General features: G+C 34.5%; 1 protein-coding gene across 2 annotated transcripts; it reads left to right on the forward strand.

The window, feature by feature from the left end:
* Positions 1-2317: 2317 nt before the first annotated feature.
* On the forward strand, positions 2318-19948 carry Rbm45 (RNA binding motif protein 45). 2 transcript variants are annotated; one of them, XM_047544587.1, is made up of 11 exons: positions 2318-2733; positions 7433-7555; positions 9103-9229; positions 10946-11068; positions 11831-12010; positions 14146-14275; positions 14448-14532; positions 14739-14902; positions 16588-16788; positions 19461-19492; positions 19654-19948. In XM_047544587.1, the coding sequence occupies exons 1-9, from the start codon at positions 2434-2436 to the stop codon at positions 16778-16780; spliced, it is 1425 nt and encodes a 474-aa protein (XP_047400543.1). In that variant the 5' UTR covers positions 2318-2433; the 3' UTR covers positions 16781-16788; positions 19461-19492; positions 19654-19948. The 2 variants fall into 2 exon arrangements, with proteins under 2 accessions (XP_047400543.1, XP_047400544.1); XM_047544588.1 differs by lacking the exon at positions 19461-19492.
* Positions 19949-25202: the final 5254 nt, after the last annotated feature.

A 25202-nucleotide genomic window follows, 5' to 3' on the forward strand; every position in this document is an offset into this window, starting at 1 on the left:
CCAGGAGTTCATGCATGCTAGGCAAGCACTCCACCACTGAGCTACATCCTCCAACCATTACCTCTCATTTTTTAAAGAGACTCATAAGATTTGGAAGAGAAAAATGTCAAAGGACATCTTAATTTTATGTAAAGTCAATATAAGTGTTTATTTTAATAATTGTGCATTATACGCTATATATGTTAAAGTCTTGGAAACAATTTAACCTGCAAATGCAAAGCATGTCTTTTCTCTAATATAAGGCTAATAATCATTCTTTTGAACCTCAGACAGCATAGATATTTTAGTTACATGTCAATTCATGTTCAAAGATGTTATATGAGTTAAAATATGACAGTTCTGTCACTGAGTGATGAAATGCTAGCACAAATCTGTTTGAAATAAATAATATGAAGAAAGTATGTTTTTTAAATTTTCATGATTTATAAGTAAATTTCATGTATGTCCTTGTACATGTGGTATTTCATGATTGAGTGGAAAAGAAATTTTTCTTTCTCAGTACTTTCCAGTATTTTTCTTTAAGAAAAATTAGCTGCTCTGAATATTGGACTAAAATTCTCAGGAAATGCATCAAAAGTCTTATTTTACACAAGGTATTATTTTACACTGATGAGGTTGCTCTGACAGTGCAATTTAAGAAAATTATAAATTTTCCACTAGATGGCACTGGTGTGCAAATAGTATTGCTCAGAATCTTCACTCAATAAAATTATTATATAATATTATTTTCATTCACCTTGATTGGCCTAAGTAAGATAAAGAGAAGTGAAAAGTTAAGACAGGATACTTCCTAAACTTGTCAAGCTCTAGGGTAAACAGAGCCCTCATTGTACAGATATGGAATGTAAAACAAGAAGAAATTATGAAAATCTTGTTAGTGCATAATCCAGGGTAACAATCTGGAACTCCTTACTCTTTGTTATCATCAAACAACTACACACTATCAGGGGATGGAAGAGCACACTGGTACTTAAAGTACACTGGGGTACTTAAACTACCCCAGTTAGTAGGAAACATTATTTCTACTTTATAGTTGAAGTAATTTAGCTAGAACTCTGAAGTAACTTGTCTAAGCTTATTCAATTTAGTGGCAAACTGTTTCTGTTCCTGGTTGTATATCTAGCTCCTAGAACAGATACTGGTTCATAATTGGTGCACAATAAATGCTTATCTGTGTGACTTCATAGAAGCATAGGTCTTAGTACCCTAGCCCACTTTCAGGTATGTTCAAATACTACTCTAAATCCAGGCCTTTTTACTCTTTCTTCCTAGGTCCATTAACAAGAAGGCTTAGAAGTCAAGCATTTCCTACTTTGTTTGCAGCCTACAATCCTTCGTACTTCTCAGCTGGCAATCTCATTTTCTGTCCTGGACCTCAGGGATTCTTGTGGGTGTGAGTAAATCAACAGACAAAGCTGGTTCTGGATTTGACTTTGTCACTTGTATCCGTCTTACATTGTACTGTGAGCCTAATTTTCCTCATCTCTAACAAACAATGCTGGAATCAGGTGATCTCAAAAGTTCTTTTCAGCTATAAGGCACTACATATTTAACTCTGTCCTATAGAGAGCCTCTATTGCACTTATTACCAAAGCGGTGACAGACTCCTTCCTTTGGCCAAGATTTCAGTCAGGCTCCTTGAATATTCTGCTTGACTGGGCACAACCTTGGACTCTGTGCTTGTAGAACACAGTCTGAGCAAGAATCTTGCTACAGCAGTTTAGTGATAATCCCCAATTTTGGTGTCTGACTCCTAATAAAATCTTATCACTGGTCTGCCTTCATAAAAAAATTCTGTTAAACAGATCTAGCAAAAATTCCTTTTATCCCTGATGTTCAGTAATTTTCCATCTATTCTCATCCTGCTTCTGGTTATAAACTCTCTCTTGTTTTTATTTAAGTTAGAATTGAGACCACTATCTACTCCATCCCCACCGCCCCGCGCCATGTCCCCATACCATGGTTGTAAAACCCTATATTATTATCACCAGGGTGCCCCCTTTGAATAAAGTCAGTCATCTTTTAAGAAATGTCATGAACAATTTTTTCTTCAACAATGGCAAGGATACTTGTATCTTTGGTTTTGTGGGTAGGGTAAAGCAAGCGCTGGGAAAGCCGGTGCACCAGGCAAAGCAGTTCTGGCTGTAGGGTGCCAAGGACTGCACAAACTAATGTTTGGACCTGATTTTAGCGAGATAAGAAGCCTGGACTTGGTCACGGACCCCCGCGGCGCCAGGGGGCGCTGCAAGCTGCCCCCGGAAGCCAGCACCCTGGGCGGCAGGACAGCTCCTGACTGTAGACTCCTCAGTCTTCCGGAAGCCGAGCGGCGGACTTGCTAGAACTGGGTGCGCTACTGCGGCCGTGGTGGGCACGGCAGAAAAAGAAAGGACTGACGGGAACGCGGGCCTGGCTCCCGCGCGGAGGTGGGGCATCATGGACGAAGCCGGCAGCTCTGCGAGCGGCGGAGGCTTCCGCCCGGGCGTGGACAGCCTGGACGAGCCGCCTAACAGCCGCATCTTTCTGGTGATCAGCAAGTACACGCCCGAGTCGGTGCTGAGGGAGCGCTTCTCGCCTTTCGGCGAGATCCAGGACATATGGGTGGTGCGGGACAAACACACGAAGGAGTCCAAGGGCATTGCCTTCGTCAAGTTCGCCCGCAGCTCGCAGGCCTGCAGGGCTATGGAGGAGATGCACGGGCAGTGCCTTGGCCCCAACGACACCAAGCCCATCAAGGTGCAGGTGCCGGGGTCCGGGTGCCCGCGGGGGCGGTGCGGGGTGGGGCGAGGACTGGCCTTGGTGCTGTGCCAGGGTGGGGGAGGGATGACATCCGCTCCCTGGAGCTGACCAAGGCAACACCTGGCTTGCGTGGGTGTGACTGGGGGTGGCTTTGAGAGGGCCCCCGTCCCCGAGGCCGTGGAGGGGCGCAGGCGGAGAGAACCTCATTCTGCCCTGCGAGTGGGCAGGACAGCCTGGGCCACTAGAGTGGCAGGAGCTGTACCTCGGCCTCTCCCGGGTTGTTCATCGCCCCTCTGCTGTTAACATCCCCACCCACCCTTGGCTTGCCTTCAGGTGTTTTCTGACCCTCCTCTCTCAGATGTTTCGGTTTACTATATATAAAAACGGATACCTCTGCTTTTCCTCAGGTAGATATGGAGCTTAACTTGCGCAAAGTACGTACGTGAAATTGTGACCCTCTGGGGTTGGACCTTTTCCCAGTACCAGACAAAAGTATTCATGTATATAATACTGAGTGCAGGCAGTTAAATGACTCCTATTACATATGCGTCATGCTTCTGTGAGTTTTGAAATATTTTAGATAAGCCCTATTTGTGAAGATATTAATGCCACATAGTTGGCTCTTAATCCTCTGTGTTAACTGCCAGTTTTCTTTGTAACCTCCCTTAAGACGAGCCAAGCCATTTTGATGGTAGTGTGGGTTTTGTATTATTTTTAAATGCTGATTTGTATGTTCTTAGTTCATTTTTTGTATACTCAGTTCATTCTCGTGGTATTTATATTCAATTTCTATACTTAGTCATCTGTAAAATAAGGGCACATAGAAGGAAGGGTCATTTTCATGGTTATTTGACTTAATCAATCCTTTTAGCACAGTACCTGGCACAAGGGAAGGTCTCAGTATATGCTTATTGATTAGCAGTAGCCAAGGTGTCACTCCTTCCTTGTTGTGACCTCAAATCAGGACTCAGTTCTGATAATCTGACAGTTGCTTAAATTGTACTCTTCACCGGTCTTCTAGAAGTAGTTGCTATATATGTAATTCTGTTGGAGTTTTCCACATATTCTTTTCTTAACTCTCAATTTTCTTCCCCCTCCACTTTCTTTCTTTTCTGTTTTTTTACTTGTAGAAAATTAAGAAGAGTATTAGTATGGACTTCTAAATGTTGAACTAAGATATTACAGTCTCCGGAGGTCCTGCCTATACTTCCGTACACAAAAGAGAAAGAGCCTGGGAATATACCAGTAACACAGTAGACACTAACAAAAATACATGACAATCTGGTGTGTTTATGCCAACAATAATAGAGCTTCAAAATACATGACGCATTATTGACAGAAAAATAATCACTTCCCAAAATTAATTGTAGGGCCATAGCATACACTAGTTCAGGGGTTGGCAAACTTTTTCTGTAAAGGGCCACATAGTAAATATTTCCACTTTTTAGGCCACATACAGTCTCTGTCACATCTTTCTTTCTTTACTTTCAACAGCACTTTAAAAACAAAAACAATTCTTACATCATAAATTATATCAGAAAAAAGGAACTACAGTTTGCTGATACCTGCACTAGATAATTTTCATCTTTTTGCATTTATGACCTTAATGGAATGGGTTTTATACTTAGAGTATAACTTGACCTCAGCCCATGCAGGCAACCCCAAAAGTGACCCAAGTTTGAAACCCGCTTCATTCAGTAAATTCCTGTACAGGAAATTTAAGTCCCAATACAGAAATGTACCCTCTCTCAGCCATAGAGAAATTAAAGTACTTGTTCCCAAAGAGAATTAAAGTTTACGATTCTGTTTTTCCCATTTTTGTCCACCCCATTTCATCCAGAAGGTTGTATCACTATTGTACCTAGCCAGACAATCAAGGCTTATTCTTTAGCAGCTGTAGCTCAGGTTGCCTGCCACTAGAGCACAGCTGGGGTTTTGTTGTTTTGTTTTGTTTTGTTTTTAACATTTTTAAATATTTAATGCAATAAAAGTGTGCATTGAAATGTGACTAAGGAATCAGAGACTTAAGGATGGAAGACTTGAAAAAGCAAATCAAACACTTAGAAATAAAAGTGGCTAAGATCAGAGCTCCAATAGATTCCTAAGGCAGTCCAAGCTGCCCAGACCAGCAGTGGAAGGTGGACATGCCTGAAGGGAAAGGGGTGGGTCCCAGGCCTGAGAGACACCACCCACGCGGCCCTAAACACCGAGTGAGAGGGCGTGAGAAGACTCTCATTCCTGGGGGGCCCTCAGGGAGCTCCACAGCTGGGTTTTTTTTGTTTCGTTTTGTTTTGTTTTCTTCAGTGTTTCCAGTTAAATTAATTTTGCTTCTATTTTTTTCTCATGTCCTTTATTTTTGCAAAGTTCCAAAGGACCTCCAAGACAAAAATATTTCAGCACCAGGCCTCCTGTCCAAAGATTGTCCAAGTAAAAAGTATTTTGTGACCAGCAATGCAATGGATTATGTGGAAGAAAAAAGTAAACCTTGAAAATAGAAGAATTTTGTTTTAGCTTTGCAAAAATGCCTCATCTAGAATCTATAAGTGTTCATAGTGTACAAAAATAAAAATATTGTGTGGAGAACTCTTCCATTAGTGTTCAGGTGCTCTGCATCCTTTATTTCAAATACTTCAGTCCTCAGAAATTTAGAAATGTGCACTCTGATAGCATCTCTAATCACATCTTACCTAAGTCCCCTTTTTTTCTTCTAGTGTCTTTGCATATTCTTAGGACTTCCATTTTTGTGTTTTCCTATGAATCATTTATTACTGGTGCATCCACTAAGCTATCTTTCTAATTAACTATTTCTGTTTTACTCAGTACTCTTTGTCTTTTTTTTTTTTTTTTTTTTTTTTTTTTGAACTGGGGGGTCAAACCCAGGGCTTTGCAAATGAAAGGCAGACACTGCCACTGAGCTACATCCCAGCCCTATTCAGTACTCTTATTACTAATGACTCAAACAGTGCTTGATATGCAGTGTAGATTTGGGGAGGGGTACTGAGATTTGAACCCAGGGGCACATTACCACTGAGCTACATCCCTAGTCCTTTTTATTTATTTATTTATTTATTTTTTGATTTTGAGACAAGGTCTCCCTAAGTTGCTGAGTCTGGCCTCAAACTTGGGATCTTCCTACTTCTGCCTTTTGAGTTGCTGGGACTATAGGCATGTTCTACCACGGAGAGCCATGTGGTGTAAATTACTCAAGAAATAACTAGACATAGACTTTACCTAGAGCTATGTCTCCAGCTCTGTTTTGTAAGCAGAATCCTAGGCTCTATGACAGACTGTTTTCTGAGCAAAAATAATGGCCTGCTTTCCCCATGGCTCTAATGTCATCATTTTTTCAACATTTATAAAATCCCATGGCTTTTTAAGTTCAACGTCCTTTGGGTTGCGGTCTCCTACTTTGGAATTCCATCGTCTTGGTTTTCTCATACTTGAATGATATACTGACCCTTTAAAGGAAACACAAACAAAACCTCAAGGGTTCTTGTATGTGTAGTGATTTAATTAATTATATTACATTTCTTTAAGTCATTAATAAACTAGCCATTAAACTTATTATGTTTATAATTATATAAACATATGATCTTACAGATTTCTTTTTTTAATATTTTTCTTGTTGTAAATGGACATAATATCTTTACTTATTTATTTTTATGTGATTCTAAGGATTGAACCCAGTGCCACACGTGCCAGGCAGGCACTCTACCACTGAGCTACAACCCCCATCCCTTAGGCACAGATTTCTAACATTCCTTTAGAATAGTATAAAAACAAAATAGATTTAGAAATTAAAGTAATACTACAAAGCAAATTCAGAGTATTCTACTATCACAGAAAATGTTTCAATAAAACTTAAGTTGCCAGTATTGAGATTCCTGTGCTTTTCCCTGCTCACATAGGAGATCATTTGAATAGTCACCGAGATGACTGAGAACATGGTTATGCTTCCTTTTCTAAAAGATTAATATTAAATAAAAAACAAAATATGACCATCTAGACTCAAACCCAACTGTATCAGTAGTTACATTAAATTTAAATAACTAAATGCTCCAATTAAAGGGAAGAGATTATAAGATAGGATTTTAGAAAAACCAACTAAGTGCTGTTTATCAGAGACATGCTTTAAATATAAAGATACTGAGTGGTTGGAGAAAAACTGGTGTAGTATCAGACAAAATAGACTTCAATGCATGTAGTAATAACAGAGATGGCATAATTTTATTAGAATGAAAGTATTGATCAAAAAATATATAGTAATCCTATGTGTTTATTCAGCCAATAATAGATTCTAAAAATACATGAAGCATTGACAGAACTAATGGAGAATTCATAATCAGATTTTTATACTCTTATTATCTAATTGAACAAGTAGACAAAATAAGTAAAGATATATAACATCTTAATGATAAATTATAATGGACATACATTGAACACTGTCCAACTGCAAAGTTTACATTCTTTTTAAGTACAGTGACTTGCTAACAAAAATGCAAAAGTAAAAATGCATTTGGAAAAAAACAATGCAGAGATTGATATTACACAAAAAGTCATTGCAATAAAGATCTTAGAAAAAAGACCCCAACAGAATTGCATTTTAACCTAATGTGAATATAATCATAAATTAAATGTATTTAAGGAATAGAAAAAAAAAGTTGACATTATTTTGGGGGTATTGTATGATTCTTAGGTGTTCATTGCTCAGTCCAGATCATCTGGAAGTCACCGAGATGTTGAAGATGAAGAACTTACAAGAATCTTTGTTATGATACCAAAGTCCTATACAGAAGAAGATCTACGGGAAAAATTTAAGGTACTTGTGTTACCTAATTGGCTAGCATGTGTGATAACTCAATCCTTAATGGTTGTACAGTTACTGAAAACAAGAAAATAGTAGTGGGAGTTCTCTCTATAGACTCAGAAAAATGAAGAACAAAGATCAGAGAATTTTAAGTAATGTTATGCAACTAGTTGGTATGAGAGCCAAGATTTAAACCCACTCTGTATCTGGAACCTGTTCTTGGCCTTTAAAAAGTCAAAACATTCTCTTATCACTCTTCCTATTGTCTCTTATGAAGAGGTGAGTTAGGCAGCCCTGAGTGTGTGAACTGTATTATCTAATATTTTTTATGGACCTAAGGTATATTGACATTTTACTCAGTCACAGAAACACTTATACTTTGAAGAGTTTTAATTCTAAAATTGGGCCTAAAAAGAAGTTATATTTAAGGAATAAACTACAGCTCTAAACTATAGGTCATAGTAAATGGAATTTGAAGATAATTTTAAGTCTTTTTAGCCATTGATTTTTATATACAGTGGCAAACTTTCACAGAAAGTTTTTTAAAAATGGTGTTTAAGTTGTTTTGAGTTGTAATGTTTTGCTTTTCTAGTAATCTTCTTAGTACTGTGAATAGAGTGGGCAATAGGAATAGAAAAGAAACAAGCAGTAAAAAGTAATTTTCAAACTCTCTCTGTCCTACCCCAATTGAGAGTTGAATAAAATACTCAGAAACAAATACCAAAAGTATATATTCCATATTTCCTTCAGCAGTAAGAAAAAAAGTTTTTTACCTTATAAATTTATAACTTCTTTTCTTAGTGAACAAGTAAGATGTTTTGATCTAAATATACAGTAATTAAGTTGCTTGCTAATTGTTTACATATAATTTTATAATATAACTACTAAAGACCAAGAATTTATATCCTGGGTTTCTTCCAATATTAAAAATTAACACTGCTGCATATTTCTCACATAGGATATTAATATTCTGAATTAACTAATATGTTTTAGGTATATATTTTGAGCTGTTCTTCAAAAGAATATAGTATTATTTGTGCTCCTGATAGAAGACAGTATATTATAGTTAATGTTTATTGAGTGTTTAGTGTGTCCCAGGCTGCACATAAGCATTTAACATAGATTAGTTCATTTAACCCTTAAAACAACCAGGTGAGATAGGTACTGCTTTTAGTTCCATTTAACAGATAAGCACAGAGAAGATATGTAATTGCCTTATTAATAAGTGGCCAAATCAGAATTTGACTCTAAAAGCCCAATTTTAGAGCCTCTACCCTTAACCACTACTGATCAAGACTTTGGAGCAATCTGTACCATGTATAAGTTCTTCCTTTCTGTGGCTTAGTTCCTCTGTGGCTTAGGAAAATTATTGGATTTCTCCAAGGACCTGCTTGCTTGTCTATGGAAACAAGCAGTTTAAAATAATCTGTACATTTGAAGGATGTTTTTTGGTTTCATGCAATCAGCACAAATAAATTTAAACTTTAAATTAGTTCTGAAATACTTTGTTCAGTTATTAATTTTGAGTCCCTTAAGATCATTTCTTTTAACTTTTGTAGGTGTATGGAGATATCGAGTATTGCAGCATTATTAAGAATAAAGTCACTGGAGAAAGTAAAGGTTTGGGCTACGTACGATACTTAAAACCATCACAAGCTGCCCAAGCAATAGAAAATTGTGATCGAAGTAAGGATGTGGTTTTTAAACATTGTGAAAGATTTTTTTGAAAACTCTGATTATTCTGAATAATTGAATCTAATGCTGGTTTTGCCAATAACTGCTAATTTACTCTTAGCAGTGAATGTTTTAGGACTGTACTTACGCATTCTTGAGGCACTGTCTTGAAGAGAAATATGAGCAACTACGTTACTAAGATAGCAAGTGGTGCAGTTTTTGGCTTTTTTAAAGTATTTTAGAATTTCAAGTATTAAAAAATTGATTTGTCCTTTCAATTTTTTAAAATACTTATTCTTTATGCTTGTTTGTATTTGACCTAAACCCTAAATAGAATTAAATATACTAATAAACATATAGGTTAAGGATAGGATTTAGAAGGTTTACTAATTAGGTAATTAACCATAGATGGGGTTAAATTCAAGCTAGAGTGACAGTAATGGGATCTTGTCCTATTACTCGTAGACATAATAAAGAATAAGAACTTTAAAGGAGCCAAGAAGAATACTCTGTGTCATCATACTTCTAATTATATTTACTTTTAGAAAAAAGAATAAAATACCAGGTTTTAGGATATTTTGAAAATCTATACATTTGGGAAAGAGTTATTGTTTATCAGTAGAATTCTTAGATAATCCTAAGTTCCACACCAAAATATTTTCCTTAGATTCTTCTGAATTTCTCATTCAGCCAGCCTTAATTAAGTACCTATGGTATACTCACTAGTATGCCAAGTAGAAGGATAAAAATGAATGTTTGGAAGTTCCAGCATTAAGGATTTTGTATCTATAGTGGGTAGCAAAGATCTAAAAATAAGATGTAGGCAAAATATAAAGAATAATAGAAGAATTTTTTAAAAGCTCTTTGAGAGCAAGAGGTATGTCTTATTTGTCTTTCCATCACCCAATACCTACTGTAGTAATAGGCCCTTAAAGACTTACTGAGACCTCTACCACAGTAACTGCCATTTATAATAGACTCAGTAAGAATTTGCCACGTGAAAAAAAGAATTGCTCAAAACTGTGTGGTATAGTTCTGTCAGTAGTGAACAACAGGTGCACTGAATGAGCCTGGGAACACATCCAGAGGAGATAGGATTTACATCTGGTGTAGAGTAGGCAGGAAAGAAGGTGAAAGCAGTTTTAGCAAAGGCACAGAGCCATGAATAAATATGTCTTATACTTCATGTTATGAAGGCAGCTGTCTGTAAAGTACAATATTCCTGCTAAGAAATAGGAGACAAATTTAACTAGGTACATTGGAACCATAAATGGTGGTTATGAGGAGTTCAAACGTAGTCTACATAAGTATTCTTCTGTAAATTGTTTAAAAATAATAAAGCTTTTAGAACAGTTGACCTAACCACAGTATTAAGGATAGATTTTTTAGAGACAGATTTCAAACTGGTTGGTTTTATCCTGTTTGAAGTCAATAGGATTTTGATGTTGAGGATCCTGGGCAAATAGTTGATGATGTCATCTGTGGTAAGGATGATTGGAAGGAATAGCCTAGAATTGCTGATCTTTTATGTCTACATTGGTCCATAATTTGGAATTCTTGCTTATTCTTATTATTGTTTGCCATCTTCTAGAAAACAAAGTGGATCTGATGGACCATTCTGCTTTGTACAGTTATTTTTATAAAGCTAAGTCAGGCACAAACAACCAAGTATAATGGCCATATGTTAAATTTCCTATGCAATTTGTAATTAATGATTCTTTTTTTCAGGTTTTAGAGCAATCTTGGCTGAACCTAAAAATAAAGCATCTGAATCCTCAGAACAAGATTATTATAGTAATATGAGGCAAGAAGCTTTGGGACATGAACCTAGAGTAAATATGTTTCCATTTGGTAAGTGGACTGCCTTTTACTTTAATAGCATATATAGTATATGCAGTCTGATTTGAGTTTTTCAAAACTCTTCTTTTATTAGCAGTTCATAAATCTCATCTAGGGAATAAAAATCTTAAATGTGTTTTTTTTTCCCTAAAACATTGGGCTTGACTCCTAATTTCCTTAATACTTATTTTGTTTAACTTATTTCTAATTATATAGTTTTATCTGGTTATTTATGCATTTTCTACATATTAAACTATAACAATATCACTTTTATGGGTGAACTTCTGCCTTTATACAACTGATCAAAAAGTATAAAGGATATATGTACAGATATCCCCTTACTATGCATCCTAAAATTTTGTTTCATAAACTACTGTTGCTTTAAAATTAGGGTTATGGGAAGGAGAAGAGTGACAACAGTAGAAAGTAATAAAAGGGAAAAATGAGTGATCAAAGTAAGATCTGTGGTTGTTATTTACCACAAAGTTTTAGGTAAAATATTGCCATATTTTTAAATTTTTACATACCAAATGTATTCCTGTGAAATTAGGCTATGCATTTTTTATTGTATTGCTGCATAAAAGATAGGGGAATGGGGAGAGTTGTCTGTTTTCTTGTCATTGGTCCTTTCTGGTAGTGCTGATAACCAGAAACGTAATACAAAACACAGTGCTTTTGCAGTGAGTTTTTTTATTTTCTAGTACCAAAAATGTTACATGAATTTTTGAGTGTATAGAAGTTTAAGGATTTATTTTTCTTTTTAAAATGCTGAAGAACAACAATCTGAATTTTCAAGTTTTGACAAGAATGACAACAGAGGCCAGGAAGCTATCTCTAAACGCCTGTCAGTTGTATCAAGAGTTCCTTTCACTGAAGAGCAGCTTTTCAGCATTTTTGATATAGTACCAGGATTGGAGTATTGTGAAGTCCAACGAGATCCTTATTCAAATTATGGTAAAATAATGTCTGTGTTCTTATATACGCTTTGTTTTTATTTTTTTAAATGGCATTTTCCTAAACATATTTTTTATGTAAGATACTATTTGTGTGACAGTTTTATGTTTGCTTCTTCTCTACTTTGGACTATAAAATCCAGTGATACCTTAAAAACCTGTAGAAATCTGTTTCATTCAATGCCATTCTCTTAAAAAAAAAAAAAATTTAACTTCCACAAAATAGAGCATTTCCTATTTCTAGTAACACAACAAAAAAATACCTGTTTGTACTCTTTTGATTAATGCTAGGCAAAGTTATAAAACTCTCAAAATTTCTTCCTCTTTCATCACTAAGTCTCTTTTTCTTAAGCTTTATACACCTAAATGAAACTTTTCCAAACTGAAGCATCTTACATGACTTTTCTCTCTCTACCTTTTCTAATTCTCAGCAGAAGCACGGCTCTAATATCAGCTATTCCAACTTATTAACTAATTAATTGATTAGACCCATTATTATCAGTTTAACCCATCTTTCTGTTAAACTTTTGATTTTTATTGAGGCTTTCTGTTAATGGAGGCATTTGTATGCATAATGGGAAAAGTCTGGCATTCCATTTGGCCTAAGTCTCAGATGTAAATCCTAGCAGTGGTACTAGCTTTAAGACTTCGGCAAACTGCTTATCCTCTTTGAGCTTCTCCTTTTCTTGTCTATAAAATGGGATTATTAATACCTTTTTTACAAGGGTTGGGTCAGAATTAGTAATAATCTATGTAAAATACCTAATGCAAGTTCCGTCACATAATGGGCACCCAGTAAATTTAAGGTTTGTTTGATTTTAAAGAATTAGAAACAAGGGGTGGTATAAAGAAATCATATTTGGCTTCTCTTCAGTGCCATATTTTACCTGATTTAGTCCTTTTAGAATTACATGAGTGTTGAAGGGAAGCAGGGGAATCAGTGTGGGCTTCTGATCTTACAGGCCTGAAGTGCTCCCACCCTTTCACAGACACCCCCACATACTCACTGTTGCCCTAGCCAGCACTGATCTTTTTGCACAACTATCCATCTGAACCTACTTCAGGCCATCTCCAACCTTAACCCCAACATATGCTAGGCACATTTGTTGTTATATGTTATTTTATCTGTGTGTACCTGTGTGTCTCACACATACACTGCCATTTATATGGTATTTGAAGTGAATTTTTTCCTGTACCCTATGTATTATTTCTCTGTTTTTTATGTCTGAAAAATGCATGTCTCTGGAGCACTTTTCAGTAAAAAAGATGTCATCATATCATTAGAATCCTACTTGAATTAATTTTATGTGGTCATTTTATTTCTGTTTTAATTTTATTAAAATATTGAATGCTTGACTTTGGAGAGGAACATAAAACAATGATTGTGTTTTTCACCAAAGCAGGTTATATTGCAAATACATCATGAAAACTTTTTGGTTGTGTCACAAGCTGGGCTCTCCATTTAATGACCCCAGTACAAAATTGTCCCTCTGCTCAGCATCACTCTCTTAATTTGATTAGCTAAAATCTTTGAAAGGAATGTGAAATAGAAAGAATAGTTCAACTTTTTATTTTACATACATATCACTTTTTCTCTCTCCCATCACAGCTGCATATATGTTCTTTTTATATACCACTTTGTCATTGCACTTCCTACCCAGTATGACAGGGAAATTTTTTTAATTTCAAAGAATAAAAATTTGGGTTGGGGCCATAGCTCAGTGGTATAGCACTTACCTCACACATGTCAGACACTGGGTTGGATCCTCAGTACCACATTTTAAAAATAAAAATATAATAAAATAAAAATTTTTATTAAGGTTTTAGCTACATTGGTATCTTATAAGCAAAATCAGTATCCCCAAATTAAATTTATTAGACAGAATATAATGCTAATAATATTCCATTTTCCTTAAAATATCATGTTCATACTTTTGCCATAATCTGATTTATGCTTAAATTTCTAGGGATATGGCTGTTGTACACACATATAACAAAACTTTGTTTTTTGATATATTTGATTCTGTTGTGTGATAATCAGGGTTTTATACTGTTTGACCTTCAAGATACATTGTAATATGGGCCTCAGTGACTTAATCTGCTTTCTTTTTCATTTCTGTATATTCTCTACTTTAGGCCATGGAGTGGTTCAGTATTTTAATGTAGCATCAGCAATTTATGCAAAATACAAGTTACATGGATTTCAGTACCCTCCTGGAAACCGGATAGGTGTTTCCTTCATTGACGATGGGAGTAATGCAACAGAGTAAGTACCATTCCAGGAGTATCTGGAGCCAAGCCCTGGGTGTACATGATTATGACTTGAAGAATAAAATAGGAAACAGTTGGCCTCTCAAGTGAGGAAGTCACACAAACAACTAACTGTTAAGAGACTGACTATTTCCAGTGTTCTGTAAATTACCAGTTATTATCTCCAGTCTCCTTAGAAAAATGGCAACGCAGATGGTAGCTGCACAACTTGCATCAATGGTGTGGAATAACCCAAGTCAACAGCAATTTCTGGTAAGTAGTTAAGAATTTAACCTTTATAATACAATCAACAGAGTATAAAATAAATATTACCTTTGTTTTTTACCTATGTAAGAAATTTTTCATGACTATAGTAGAAAGTGATGTAAGGGCTATGATTCACATGTCTTTAGCTTTTGACTAAAAATCCCTGAAGTGCAGTTTTTCTTTTTCTTGTTTTGTACTTAATTCTTCAACAGCAATTTGGAGGAAGTTCTGGATCCCAGTTGCCTCAAATCCAGACAGATGTTATACTCCCATCATGCAAAAAAAAAGCTCCTCCTGAAACTCCTGTGAAAGAAAGACTTTTTATCGTGTTTAATCCTCATCCTTTACCTTTAGACGTGTTAGAAGATATATTCTGGTAAGATTGCAATTCTGCAAAGTTACATTTTTTTTTAGTAGAATTTATTTGAACTAGTAATTTGAGCATTCTCACAATCTTGAAACTTCCTTTAACCAGTACCTACCAGGAAGAGAGATTTTTAAACACTTATTTGAATCATCTTTTTAATTTGTAATCATTTCCTTCTCTTCTTTGCCACTCACATATCCTAAGTCTCCACATAGAACTTCCTGTTATTTTCTTTAAAGCATGTAGTATTGTTTTGAAAAGCTGCATGCATAGAATGAACAAATCTTTTGTCTCTTGATAAAAGATACATCTGCATAGACTTTTCCATTAGAATTCTTTTTACATAGCTGTTCCTTCATAGTTATAATTCAGCTGAAAAGTATTTACAAGCATCTCCTATTTGTCAGTGCTCTGTTGGATCCTAAAGATTATATAACCACATTGAGTAAACAGCTACTTATAGAAAAGAATAGATGTTAAAGGATAGAAGTTTCCCATTTATTTTCATTTTTAATATAACTCCTACTTCAGCTTCTCCTTTATGGTTACTTTCTTGTTTGTCTTACAGGAATGTTAGTGAATTGAGCATATAAATAGGAAGCTTGTTAGAGATCTGCATAAAATATCAGGCATGTGGTTCAAGTATTTTGACCTTTGTTTAACTGAGTTTAACTTATTCATTTAGTTGTTTTTTTGTTTTGTTTTGCTGTTGTTTTTTCTTGAATCACTCCTCAATGCCAGGCAATCGCTGTGTTAAATGCTAGACATAGTTATGTAAATAAAACATTACTATATTAGATTGATAAGAGGTTTTAGTCCTTGTCCTCTTAGAACTAATGTCATGTAGGAAACAGACAAATAGGGAATTACAGTCTAGTGAATGATATTGATACTGTGGCAAGGAACATGTGACATTCATAAAAGGGGCACCTACCTTGGAAATGCTTGAGAAGTTAAAAATAATTTTGCCATAGGAGGAAGCTGAGGGTGTGGTTGATTTTTCCTGCCAGAGAGAGTGTGAAAGGAGGTGATTAGTATACAGACTTTGGAAGTTTATGAGGGAACATGAAGCTAAGGAGGCCATAGAAAGCTATTTAAGGAGTTTGCCCTCACCTTGGAGGCAGTGGCGAGTGAGCTACTGAGGAGATTTTTAGGGAGGAAGTGATCATATTTTGTTTTAGAAAGAAACAGAAAACAGGGTGGGGAATGAAGAGGGACAGGCCACAGAACAAGGAGACTAGAAGAGAATATTAGAGTAATCTAAGAAAAAAAATGATTTGAATAAGGAATGAGACCCAAGTAAAAAGAAGAGACATTAAATAAGTGACAAGATATTTAAGTATTGAAATTGGCATGAATTGGATGTTGAACATTGGGAAGAAGGGTGAAAATGAGTCAAGAATGGAGTCCAGCTGGTTGGAATGGCACATACCTGTAATCCCAGCAACTTGGGTGACTGAGGCCGGAGGATTGCAAGTTCAAACCTAGCCTCAACAAAGGAGCAAAGCCCTAAGCAACTCAGTGAGACCCTCTCTCTAATAAATTATAAAAAAGGACTGGTGATGTGGCTTGGTAGTTAAGAGCCCCTGGGTTCAACCCCTGGTACCAAGGGGAAAAAAAAAAAAAGGAGTCCTAGTTTTAGAACAAGTAACAGTCTTTATATATTTCAGTTGATTTTTTTACTTTGTTTTCAGTCGTTTTGGTAACCTGATCGAAGTTTACCTTGTGTCAGGAAAAAATGTGGGCTATGCTAAGTATGCAGATAGAATAAGCGCTAATGATGCCATTGCTACTTTACATGGAAAGATTCTGAATGGAGTCAGACTTAAAGTTATGCTCGCAGATTCCCCAAGAGAAGAATCTAACAAACGGCAAAGAACTTATTGATCCTTGAGGTAAGCACTTTTTAATCTGAATTTTAAAACATACTAGCTAAATAGTATAGCAAGAAGACTCTATATAAGTACTTGAATTATGGACTTTCCTTTTTAGAGATTTAGAAGTCAATTAAAAGCTCTAACATAAAGCTCTCCTTGTAAAGCCAGGTTTGTTTTTTTTTTTTTGTTTTGTTTTTTAACTTAAAAAAAATGCTTTTGATGTTTCATGGAAGAATGTTTTTGCTCTTTTATAAGATAAAATCAGATTTCAATTTAGAAAATTAAACATTTGTGTTTTATTTGTGAATATGTTAGATTGTAGGACTTGGGTTTTTTTATTGTGTAGTAGAAAAACCTTAAAATTGAAATATTTCTAGAGATTTTTAACTTGAAGAATTGATTCCTGACTTATGAATTGAAGTAATTTTTAAAGCCTTTATAATTTTTAAAACAATGTTTTGATTTGTCACTAATGAAATGCCTAAAAAGCAATATCAAATAATATGCCTTTTTAGGGTCTTTGAAACCTAAATATTGGTATTTTCTGGACTTACATTTATTGTTTGTGCATTAAAAGTACATATTCGGAAAATATTCTCGTGTGCATATATGTATTTTTTTAAAACTGACTATTTGCCAAAAATTCCTATTTGTTATAAATACTGACACAGCCATGTACATTGCTTTTCCTATTTATTAGTTTTCAAAAATCAGACTTCAGTTTCCTTTTCTGTGACAGGTTTTATCTCCATGCTTTGGGGAGACTCTCTTTGACTTAGACTTTTTAATTCTGTAAATGAATTCTGGGTTTCAAAGGAAGCTGGGTTTCCTCACTCCCACACGTCAGCCTCCCAAATCTGCTGCAGGTCTAATGAATCCATTTTGCAGCTACAGGTTTTCTTTCCAACCAATTTTGTGTACTAACAAGTATCAGAAAAATCATTCCAGGACTTACTGTTGATGACCTTCCTCTCATAGAGCAAGTTCAGTGATTATTTGTTCCTCCTTCACAGAAGGCATTGGGTAATAGAAAGTGCCCATTGGGCCCATTATTAATAATTCTACATGTCTTTAAATATTTAATGACAAAACCAACTCTCATTATACCATAAAGTATAGCAATTTAACCCTAGGAATATTAAATTGCCAGTGAAAACAAATTAGCCATTTTTCCTGTTTGTAATAAAATGTTAAATACTGAATTCTGTTTAGGCAAGCTGTCCTCTAAAATAGATTGCAAAAAGTTATACTTATTCCTGTCTGAACATTTCAATAAACAGTTAACAATTCTTGCTTTTATTCAACAAATCTTTGTCCTTAAAAGGACTATAACACCAACTTCCTACAAAGGAAAAATATAGAAATTACTCTTATTTTTTAGCCTTTCCTAATGAGATTATTTACATTTTAAAGAGAATACTGAACTTAAAATTAAAATCAGAACATCTGTGTTAGAATTCCAGCTCTCTTACTTCTCACAATTAGGCAGGTCTCTTTAACTTTCTGAGACTCAGTTCTTTCTTAGAGTTGTTGAAAGACAGACAGCAAAATTCCTTGTTCAAAAAAAATTAAGGACTGGGGATGTAACTCAGTGATAGAGTGCTTACCTTGGATGCATTATGCCCTGGGTTCAATCCCCAGCACCACACACACAAAAAAAAGAAAACTCTTCCACATACGGCTTCAGAGAAACCTTTGAGATGTTATCGCATACAAAATAATGGCATCTAAATGATCAAAAACTAAAAGTTTAATGGTGTCAAACTGTCTCATGACTGTCTACTACTCTGAAAACTAAGCTTTCTAATACCATGTCTTTCCCATTAATAGTAATGTACATTCATTCAGTCTTCTACATTGAAGGACTTGCACATTTTTTAGCGTGGCTAATCATAAAAATATAAATCTATCACTTTTTTCCTTTACTGAACTGTTGTGTGTGTGTGTGTGTGTGTGTGTGTGTGTGTGTGTGTGTGTATTAAATATAAATATATATATATATATATTTATATTTCCCCCCAAGGGAAAGATAAAGTAGGGTCAGATTAGTTGAAAATGTTTTTTTGGTATGATAAAATTAGCTATAATTTGAATGTCTTCCAATTGTAGCATGACTTTTTACTTTTTTTTTTGTGCTATATCTTCTATTTACCAAGGACTCTGTAATGAGATTGTCCTCTTTTTTGGTGCATTAAGTAAATATATTGGCCAGGCATGGTGGCACAACAATATTCCAATTACTTGGGAAACTGAAGCAGGAGGATCACTTGAGCTCAAGAGTTTGAGGCCAGCCAGGCAAAATATTAAGATCCTATCTCAAGAAAAAATTAAAAATTAAATGAATAATCTTATTTTAAGACTCAATAAGTATCACAGACTTTCCCAAATTTTATGATTGTAACTATTGAAGTTTTGGGGAAAGGGATGGTGTATTTTGTTTCTTTCTTTTCAAGAGGACAGACACATGGTTCATGAAGGTTAGTTCCTTTCACGAATAAGCCTGGAATTAATTGAGCCACACCTAGGAAATAGAAGAAAGTCATCTAAGAATATAATGCTGAAAATAGTTAAGTTTTATTTTGAGATGAGTCTGATGTGCATAATACATTTCTCCTTCTGCTTGAGGCAATAGAAATTTGAGTATTTCAGAGCATTTGATTTTATATTAATTCACAACATTTTCCCTCTAGAAATTCAGTACCTGCTTGCATCATCCTTCTGAGTAAGTTCGGTTTTGTTTATTTGGGGACATCTATGATTAAACAGATAACATTGGTTATATGGAAATAAAAGAACAGTTCCTAACATTTGAGGAATACTATATTCAACAGCTATTTTCTTTCAGGTGATGATTTTCATACTTGTGTTGTGTTCTTTCTACAGAACAAAGACTAAATAATGACATAATCCTCAGCTGACTGACTGAAAATGTGACTGGACGCACTCCCTGTGGACAGTTGACAGCTTTTTTTTTCATATACCTGATAGTCTGCACAACATTATTTTGTCTGGGAAGCAGGGATTGCTGACATGTATTTTTGAATCCATACCTTAATGCTAAAACTAATATGGTAGTTGTTTCTTAGAGCAATATATTGTTATTTGTAGAAGAAATAAAGTTCTCTTAGAGCAATATGTTGTTATGTGTAGCAGAAATAAAGTTTTCTTTGCTTAACTATATCATGACTTATTTATGTGAAAGACAGGGATGAAAAAAATTAATAGACAGTATTTAGAATTTGATAAAATAACATATTTCATTGATTTTTAAAAATATTTTAACACACTAAAGATGGAAACATCTTGATATCAAATGTGTGCCAGAGTGTAATTGGCATACAGTTATACTAACTTATTTTCTTTCATAATGAAACAGAAAATAAAGGTGCTTCTTTCAATCAGTTGCATCTTAGATTCAATAAAATGTGATATTTGCTCCTCAGTGTACACATGCAAATTAACTACTTACTTTTACTATAAGGACAAGAGCAAAAAGGAAGCATTAGAAATATTTTTATACTGTGTATTTGCAATTATATCAAGACTTGAAATTTTTATATAAACTTGTTGAGATTATAAAGCAACCATTAGTATGAAATTAAAAGTTATTGTTGATAATTTAAATTAATGTCAGTGGCAACAGGAGATGGGGTGGACATTCTTCCCTTTATAAATACAGAAATATAATGACCACTTCAAAAATATAACATTAAGCAGTTTTCAAAACAGCCTATGGTAAGACATATAGTGATTTTGAAATTAAAGGTTAAAATTTAGGAAGTTACTCTGTTTATATTTTGAAAATCCAAAACAAAGTTTTATCAGCCCTTGAAGTAAATGAGAATGTATCAAAAAGATATATCTCAATCAATAACTTGGCACCTTTAAAAAAGATATTATAAATGATATGCATTTGCTAAAGCATCACTTAATTGCCACCTCATTATGCCTCCTACATTCTGAGTTAAACTAAAAATAATGAAAGATTAAATTCAGTGAGCATAATGGAATATTTCATACTTGGACATTTCTCCAGTGAAAAATTAGCATCCTTTTTTTTGAATCAGTAATTTTAGTAAGTTTAGATAAGAAAATTTCCAGTCTTATCTTCCCAGGCAAGACTTAATTGAACAAGAATTTAACCAAGAATCTTTCTGTGAGCCAGAGGGCATATTTTAAAATGAAAGCAAAGGCTCTCTTTAGAAATGAAAAATGTAAGTGAGAAGAGTTGAGAATTCATTACCAACAGATAGATTTATTCCTCCCAAACTCATTTACTGCACACATAGTTTAGTTTTCACAGATTGGAATTAAATTATGCCTTACAGGTTATCTGGCTTTACCACTCAATGCATGAATTCCTGCAAAAATATTCCTGTCCAGATGGTTAATCTAAACTGTAAAAATAACATTTATAGTTACAGAGAGGGAGCTCCCTACCTCTTCCCTGAGTCTGTTATATCTTTGGCTAATCCTTATATTTGGAATAAATCACATTCCCTGCCATTTTCACTGATTAGCCTTTGTAACTCTCCCTGGGCCACATAGAAGTTGAGTCTTTTACATGGTAGCTGTTATATACACCTTCCTGCTCCCCAAGTTTTGTTTGGATCTAGTTTCTCCTTTCTTGCATTTAAGGTCAGGCAGACAGTCCCTAAACAGTTGTGTCAGTAGGGTCCTTCATCTAGGTTTATTTCCTTAAGTCATTCATATAAATTCTAAAGAGATTTATGTAATAACCCTCTACCTACAAAATCCTTTTTTGCTTTTTCAGTTCAGCCTTCTATTTAGTTTCTTTCCCGTGGCATATCTCAGTGACCTGTGCTTACTTCACTGTGCACTTCATCTTAATCCTCTCATTTAGCATTAGTCCTACTTTCCTGTCTTACAGTTGATCCCTAAAACTTTAAAAGCCAAAATGTTGTATTTTTCTTAAAATAAGGAAATTCTAGAACCTAATAGCAGTTTGTAATCTAGTGCATATGTCTTTACCTAAATGTTTTACCTCTCAGATGTACTTTGGATATAAAAACATAATGTGAATATTTAGTTGCTCAGTTATTAAAATTGCCACATAGTGGGGTTTTATTACATATTTCTTTGAAAAGTTTTTTAAATGAAAAACAACATAGGTATAAACCTCTTACAAGTATGTCATTAAAATAATAAATGATATTTAAAATAAATCCTGATCAAAGCTTTCTTGAAAATTCATGAGCTCAGGTCTTATATGGTAGATTACAGGTGCCAAAAGTAGCTGTCAGATTCTCAGTTTCTAGAGTATGATGTCCCAAACTATGTTCCTTAAAATACCAAAAAGACATTTTCTTGGTCACATATATACAGAAAATATTTGGTATTATTAACTCCACAGATTTCATCTCATTGTAGACAAAAAGTTCATTGTAATACCAAGGAAGTTATTTATCTAAGATCTTAGCTTTCTCTGAATTTTGTTCTATTTTAATTGGGATCCTACTCTATTAATGAACCCATAAAAAAATAGAAATAAGGTATTTTTACCACTAGGTGGTGTTAAACAGTCACTCAAAAATAATGAAGTATAGCATTCCAAGTTTATTTAAGGCACTGAGTACGAAATCATGGGATTTGTATTGTCTGAAGAAATGGTTCTTAAAATATTTCTTGTCCCTAACAATCATCTCGAGTATTTGTTTAAAATACAGGTACACTGATTCTGCCGCTTTGAAGTACTTTTCAGTCAACCCCCAAGTGATCCTGATAGGGTCGTCATTAACATGCACTGCACATTATATTGACCTAAAGAGATTACATGTGGTTGGACTGTTGTAAGACACTGAAAATTTATTTCCAAGTCTTTCTACCTTAGACATCTTTTAGAATTAAGTATCAGCATTTTCCTCAATTTAATATCAGTAAATATGAATTGCATTAAGAAGTTGAAAAACCCAAGTAGTCTTAAAAATAACAAAGTAAAAAACTGGTGTTTTCATGTTAGTAAGTATTTTTTGATGTTTGCAAAGTGTGGTAATTATTAGCTTAATGTCATTCAAAGTTTCTACCTAATTTTTGTTTTTATTTACATTTATTTTTAACTGAATTATATAAATATGTTATCACCAAAGATTGGAGCTCTGTAGAAATATGTGGGTACATGTTCTTTTTAAATAACAAAGGAGCATGAAAGAAGTATAATTATCATCAATGTAAAAAATTTGAAAAATAGAATGATTAAAAGGGTACAGAAATACATCTAAGTGTATGTGACTATTATAATCTTAAAGTGAACCCTCTGGCAAAATGAATGCTTTTTAGTGTGCCCCAAAATTTTATTAGTTTATAGTTACATTTTAACTTTCAATAACCTTACTTTGATAAATGTATAAAAATAAAAATCAGGGCAAGAATAAATGAAATATTTAAATAGCTTTTTTATTCCATTATAGTACATACAAAAGCAGAAGTGATTTTGGTATAATCGTTATGTGGATATGGGAGAATTTAGTAGATATCCTTCCCCAGAACTTCCACATTCCTTTACTTCCTACCTCCCCCTCAATCGCCTTCCTCTTTTATACTCCCTTCTATTTTTTAATTTTTTTATTCTTATTAGCCATACATGACAATAGAATTCATTTTGACATAATTATAAAAGCACAAAATATAATTTATTCTAATTCAGTCCCTAGAATTCCCCTTCCCCTCCCTTCTTCCCCCCCCCCTCCTCTGTTCTCTTCCCTCTATTCTACTAATCTTTCTGCTTAAATAGCCTTTTTACCAAGAGGTATAGGTGCACACCGGCATTATTTCTATTAGTTGTTTTTACTTATGATTTTAGTGAAGAGGGAAAACAAATGTTATTAGATAATGAGTTCTGTTTTAATATCTTAATTCTAATAAATGGATTGCATTATTTCCTTTTCTAGAAACATTAACTCAAGAGCACATGGATCTTGGGAATTGAAGGTATGGTATTGCCAGAGGATCAGATAGGAATAATTAGTTAAAATATGAAGTTGCAGTTCATTCATTACAAAGATCATCCTTCACGTGGAGCATATATGTGCTGCATTTTCTCCTGAGGACAAGAAAACACTTGTCCTCAGAAAATGTAGCTCCACTATGCTCTGAGAAATCTACCAGGCCATGTGAAAATCCATTTGAGTGGTTATCATACAAAAAATGAGTTCTTTTGATTGTCATATATTAATTGAAACCACTATCTAGATGTCAAGGTCTATGTGAGCTAGCTAACCTGCAAACTGACCAAAGCTAGAACCACTGTTCCACCCATTGAAATATCCTATCTGGCCTTACTAATACAGAAGTGGCAGAAGGAAGGTGTCAGTTGACCTATTTTAGGAAAATTATTTGTATTTGTTTTTTTGGTATGTGTGTGGTGCTGGGAATTAAACCCAGGGTCTCATACATGCTAGGCAAGCACTCTATCACTGAGTACATCACCAGGCCAAATTATTTATATTTGAGATGTATAACTCAGAAACTATCTGATAAGACAAGTACCATTTTCCACAGAAATTGGAAAATAATATTGAGCACAGTAGGATAACCAAAAGAGCTTATTCACAGATACTCTTTTGAATCTGCATTCCTCCATTTATGGGTAAATTTTGTTGTAACTAAATGATTTTCTTAGTCATATATTAATGTCATTTTCCAGCATTAGCACTACATAGGTTATAGCATTCATGAGCACAGAGTTTTTAGGGGTGCTTACTCCATTACTTTTTGTTTCTTTTTAATATTATAAAAAGAATTTAAGTCATCCACCTTATAGTCCATGACTAATACACTGGAAGATGTGATACATAAAAATCCATAATTTATTTCCCTCTTTTTCTCAGTATATTGTGTTTGGTTTGGGCTCTAGGAGATAGTTTTTATGTTCTTATGTTATTAATCCATCAACACAAAGGACTTACTTCCTCTTCCACATTAGTATATTAGTAACTTAAGTAATAAGTACCAGTGTGGCATTTGGGGGGAAGTAGAGAACATCACAATTTGTTGCTTATAGACTGACTTTAGGAATAATCTGTGGTAGATTCTGAGAGCACTGGACAGGGTAACCTGCTTTGGCAATAAGAAGATGAACCCATAGTGTCAAAAAAAAAAAAAATTACGAGAGACAGCAGCTACCTTTGTTTTGTAATCACAAACTCCTACTGGGGTTTAGCTACCATTAGGTACTATCATGCCTTAATCTGTTCACTAGAAATTCCTAACAGTCCTCATCTCCTACCACTTTTACCATAAACCTAGGGATCACAGGCAGCAAGTATCTTATATTAGGTATTGAAATGTATTCCTTTTACTCAACCTGGTCTTATTTTACTATGGTAATTCAAAGGAACTGTTTCACTCATTAAAAAAATATATATAAGTAGATCTACTTTATATCACCCTGAAAAGTTAGCAATGTGTCTAGA

This window comes from Sciurus carolinensis, chromosome 3 (genome assembly GCF_902686445.1).
Source record: "Sciurus carolinensis chromosome 3, mSciCar1.2, whole genome shotgun sequence".
In the NCBI taxonomy this organism is placed as follows: Eukaryota; Metazoa; Chordata; class Mammalia; order Rodentia; family Sciuridae; genus Sciurus; species Sciurus carolinensis.

Bases quoted from the DNA above. Each gene is read 5' to 3' on its own strand.
- Rbm45 (XM_047544587.1), top strand. From the start codon at position 2,434: ATGGACGAAGCCGGCAGCTCTGCGAGCGGCGGAGGCTTCCGCCCGGGC. The intron at 9,230-10,945 runs GTAAGGATGTGG...TCTTTTTTTCAG, and splicing joins AATAGAAAATTGTGATCGAA to GTTTTAGAGCAATCTTGGCT. The intron at 14,903-16,587 runs GTAAGATTGCAA...CTTTGTTTTCAG, and splicing joins GTGTTAGAAGATATATTCTG to TCGTTTTGGTAACCTGATCG.